General features: G+C 46.2%; 1 protein-coding gene across 1 annotated transcript; it reads left to right on the top strand.

The window, feature by feature from the left end:
* The first annotated feature begins 1,517 nt into the window (after positions 1-1,517).
* On the top strand, positions 1,518-3,757 carry LOC123082128 (probable non-inhibitory serpin-Z9). The gene is made up of 2 exons (XM_044504538.1): positions 1,518-2,123; positions 2,668-3,757. Exons 1-2 carry the CDS (start codon positions 1,563-1,565, stop codon positions 3,436-3,438), a joined length of 1,332 nt encoding a protein of 443 aa, XP_044360473.1. The 5' UTR covers positions 1,518-1,562; the 3' UTR covers positions 3,439-3,757.
* Positions 3,758-4,658: the final 901 nt, after the last annotated feature.

The raw sequence follows: 4,658 nt of genomic DNA, 5'->3' as shown, positions 1-4,658 counted from the left end.
GGCTCGTGCGAGATGCTGCAACCGGCTGTGCAAAAGCTTCAACCATCGGTCGCAGAAGCTACGATGGCGGCGATGAGGCAAAGAGACCCTGCTGGAATTAGGCAACGAGTATGCTGGAATCAAAGATTTTTTTTGCTAAACCATGACTGGAATTTGTTGCGACCTGACGAACACGACCAAGCTTCCATGGCGACCTCGAAGATGTTTTTGCTGCAACCGGCCGAAGCCAGAGCTGGAACCACCAGTCGGGTTTGCTGCAACCAACTGGAGTGGTATTTTGTGGCAACGATGGAGGAGTGGAGTCCTAATTGTTGCTACTGATGCCTGATTTTTTTGGAATCAACAAACCCTGTGCTGCAACCGCCGGCAAGCACGGGGGCGATGCTTCGACTCTACGAGGGTGACGACGCGGCGAGCGATGGCGAGCCGGCGTGATTCGAGAGTTGGTCGGCGTGCATCCATGGCCGGTTCAGCGGCGCTCGCCATCGTTCTCTTCCGGCCACGGGCGTGCACGTTGACTCGGGTTTTTAGCAAGTGAGGAAGACGCACCGCGTGAGGAAGGAGATAGGGGGTCCAACGGTGCCAGGGGTGGGGCAATTGGATGCACGCGTGGTGACAGGCCGGAATTTGGGTTGGTCGACCGACGTCTAGCGTCGTCCTTTGTTTTATTGAGCAGAACCCAAATCGGGGCGCCCCTATGTCTCGCTTTAAGCGAGCACTGGGGGGGGGGGGAGCCCAGATGGGTCGGCCCAGGCGCGTGGGAGGGTACAACCTGTTTTCTTCTGTTTTGTTAACTTGGTTTTTGCTTTATTTTTGTACTTTTATTTATACTTTAAAATATTCTACATATATATACAAAAAACACTCTCTAAAAACACATTTGAAAAATGTTGAACAAGTGTTTGAAAAATGTTGAATAAGTACTAAAAAATGTTGAACAAGTATTTGAAAAATGTTGAATAATTATTAAAATGTTGAACAAGTATTTATAAAATGTTGAATAAGCATTTGGACAATGTTGAACGTCTATACAAAAAATGTTTAGCCTTATTTTTTTTTGACATATACAAAAATGTAGAGTGAAAACGAAAACAGACATTAAAAAAGAAAATCCAAAATGGAGAAGAAAAAAGAAAGCCAAATAAAAATAGAGGAAGAAAAGAAAACTAAAGAAAGACAACAAAGAAGGAAAGAAATGAAAAAAACAATGAAAAGAGAGAAAAAATAGAGGAAACACAAAAAAAACTGGAAATAAAAGCGGACAATAGACCATGAGAAACGCGGCTTGTTTCGTGTTAAGAAAAGGACACCGACTTTCTCCTCCTTTGCAGTTCATTAACCGCACGCGAATGGGCCGGCCAAATTAGTTGAGCCCTGCAGCGAGACGTTCCCCCTGTGCTCGCTTAAGGCGATAAATAGTCGCTGCGCCCAAATTGACGCACACTGGTTGAGAGTACCGGCTTATTGGCCCTCAAATCGGATCAGCCCACAGAGATCACTTTCTTTGATCGTTGAACCCTAAATAAACCCTGGCCAGAGTCTTCCTGGTTTTCCATCCCAAAATGCGGCACTTCTCCTCCCTCCCGCGGGTGCTCCGCCGGAGCGCCGCCCCAAAACCCAACCGGCGGAGCCCCGCCCCGAAACCTCACCCTCCCTCGCCGTCCCCCGGTCCGGTTCCTGATGCTCAGGCGCCCGTCGCCCCTGCGCCGATGCCGACGAGGCCATGGGAGGAGGCCCTGGACGTAGCACAACGCGCGTTCTGCCTGCCCCTCGCCGGCCGCGTCCTCGCCGCCGCAGGCACTGGAAACGCCGCTGTATCCCCTGTTGGAGTCCACGCCGCGCTCTCCCTCGCGGCCTCCGGCGCGCGTGGTGCGACGCGGAGGCAGTTGCTCGGTACGTTGGGCTGCGGTGGCGGCGGCAAGGGCGCAGCGGCTGACGCGGCCAATGTGGCGTCGCGTGTGGTCAAGCGCGTGCTCAAGGACCGCGCGAAGTCTGGTGGACCACGGCTCGCGTTCGCCTCTGGCGTGTGGGCCGACGCATCAACGACGCTCTCGCCGGAGTTCGTCGAGACCGCTGGTGGCCTGTACTGCTCAGCGGCCAAGACGGTCGATTTCAAGAGCACGGTACGTGTTATGGCTCCTGTCTCACATCAATTGCATGGTGATTGTAGTTACGGAGTATGTTCTTCAGCTGTTCTAAGTATGCTTGTGCCATTAGTTAGCGGCACTGTGGCAGTGAAAGTTCAGAACGTCTCAACTTCGATTGTTTGAGCGTGCAGGAAACAGATATTTGTATTCATGTCATCTGATTAGTGTAGGTAATCGATACCTCCATATATGTTTGTGTTTTCTGGTTTACTGTCTTTTACTCACCTGTGCAACTACTTTGCTATAGGATCTTGTCGAAATTTCTTTGCTCTAGTAAAAATGTTAATTGAGCAAAGAGACTTATATTCCATCATGAAAGTAATAACTACACAGTTGGTTGTTACTGTAAGATCCTTTTCAAGAGTTTGTCTCGATATATTTGAGTTTGAACAGTATAAGACACTAAATTGTTTTGGAAAAAATATCAGTAAGAAACTAATCGTCTGGTGTTAACTGTACTTGAGATGCCTTGTGATTCTTATTTTGATATTTATGGAAACTATTTTCTTGATATTTGAAGCCAGAAGATGCTGCTGAGCAAATTAACTCATGGGTCAACAAGTCCACGAGACAAACCATTACCTCACTCGTTCCAGATGGATTAGTTGACCAGAATACAGGGCTTGTACTTGGCAGCGCGCTGTATTTTAAAGGCAGATGGCTGGATAAGACTGATATAGGGAAGACTGCTGAACAAAAATTCTACTGTCTGGATGGAACACATGTCCTAGTTCCTTTTGTGGAGTATGACAGAACTCGTCTTTTTGCTGCGCATGACGGATTCAAAGTTATTAAGCTTCCTTACAAGCAAGGGAATAATGAACGGAAATTTTCCATGTACATTTTCCTCCCAGATGCTCATGATGGTCTGTTTGAATTAACCAAGAAGATTTTCTCTGAACCGGCATTCTTAGAACAACATTTACCGACGGAGAAGCGCCATGTGGGTATTGGGGTGCCCAAATTCACGATATCTTTTCAGATCGACATGAAGGATTTTCTGAAAGATATGACACTTGAATTGCCATTCCGACGAGATGCAGATTTCAAAGATATGGTAAAGGAAGGTGACTCGAAGGAGCCTTTGTTTCTATCTGATGTACTTCATAAAGTGATTTTGGAAGTGAACGATGATGAAATTGAAGAAACTTCTGTGGAGAAAAGCATAGGCAAGCCTTTACCAACAGAGCACTTCACAGCCGACCACCCTTTCTTCTTTCTCATTCGGGAGGAAGTGTCTGCTACGGTTATCTTCATGGGACATGTGCTTGATCCTTCATCACAGTACTAACACCAGGTTATCACCAAATTACATGTATTTGTTGCATTATTCTAAACTTTGGTGATCTGGCTGATCTTGACTTTAGTACGACAATAGTTTGTGCACTGTGCGTGCTCCATTTCTGGTGGCATGCTGACCACCGTTACTTGCTCTGTTCAATTTAAATTAGTTATCTCCACTGTTGTGCTAAACCATGTGAAGACTACATATTTCAGTCTGTTGTGTAGAAATTTCTATCTATCCATGTGTAATTTTTTTATGAATTTGGTGGTATTGAGTGTATCCCTTTGCGAGAATGGAATTATAGCCTAGTGGTGGTTGTGGGTTGTGCAGTGGAGTCACCGTGTGTCCAGGGTTAAAATCCTGTGCAGCGGATTTAAACTTGTTAGTTAGTTCACTAATTGAATAAGCCCAGGTCTTTCGCCGCTTCTTTAAAATCCTCTGGTCTCATTTTTTTTGTTATTGAGTTGATAACTCATGAGTACTTTTACGTTCGAACTACCAGTCTTTGCACTTTACTTTTGTATCAAACTTTTCTTGAATATATTTTGCATGGATCTGTTATTTTGTTCCCATATCATCTGCCGTTTATGTGCATTTTCCTGCCAGGAAAAAGCTAGCAATGTTACGTACATAGTTACATAGTTCTTTTCATTCAGATGAATCTGTTGACGTTTTAGGAAAAATACCCCAGTAGAAATATTTTCCTTTGATGACATTTCTTTGGTATAATCACCAGTCTTGTCCCATCTTCGGTGGTGAATGAAGCATGTGAGCCCGACTCGCGCCTGCGGTACTATTCTCTCACATTGATGAAAAGAGAAGAATTTCCTTGTCAAGGTTCAGTGGAAATGAAATAAAGATATCATCATCTGACTGTTTAGGTTTTATGCGCACCACTTGCTGCCTCCGACAGTTGTCTCTGTTCTGAGAAACACAAGTAGCCCCGCAGATCGAATATGGCACTGATCAAACTAATAAAAATGTTCAAATCTGTGGGAGGCGCCCTGGAGATGATGAGTTGATCCTTTCCCAGGGAGGAAGAAAGTTTCTTCTTCAGCTCTCCCACGCTTGGCTCTCAAGGCAACGGTTGCTTCCACAGCTTCACCGATGGCTACGCTCCACTGGCAGTGTCGGTGGCTTCTTCAGGTTCTTTCTCCCTCGGTGGCCACGGCCCTCCGTCCGTGCGGCTGTGCAAACATGATCTGTGTTGTGCCCATCCGCCGGGC

This window comes from Triticum aestivum, chromosome 4A (genome assembly GCF_018294505.1).
Source record: "Triticum aestivum cultivar Chinese Spring chromosome 4A, IWGSC CS RefSeq v2.1, whole genome shotgun sequence".
NCBI lineage: Eukaryota > Viridiplantae > Streptophyta > Magnoliopsida > Poales > Poaceae > Triticum > Triticum aestivum.
This window is presented reverse-complemented; position numbering and strand designations above follow the sequence as displayed.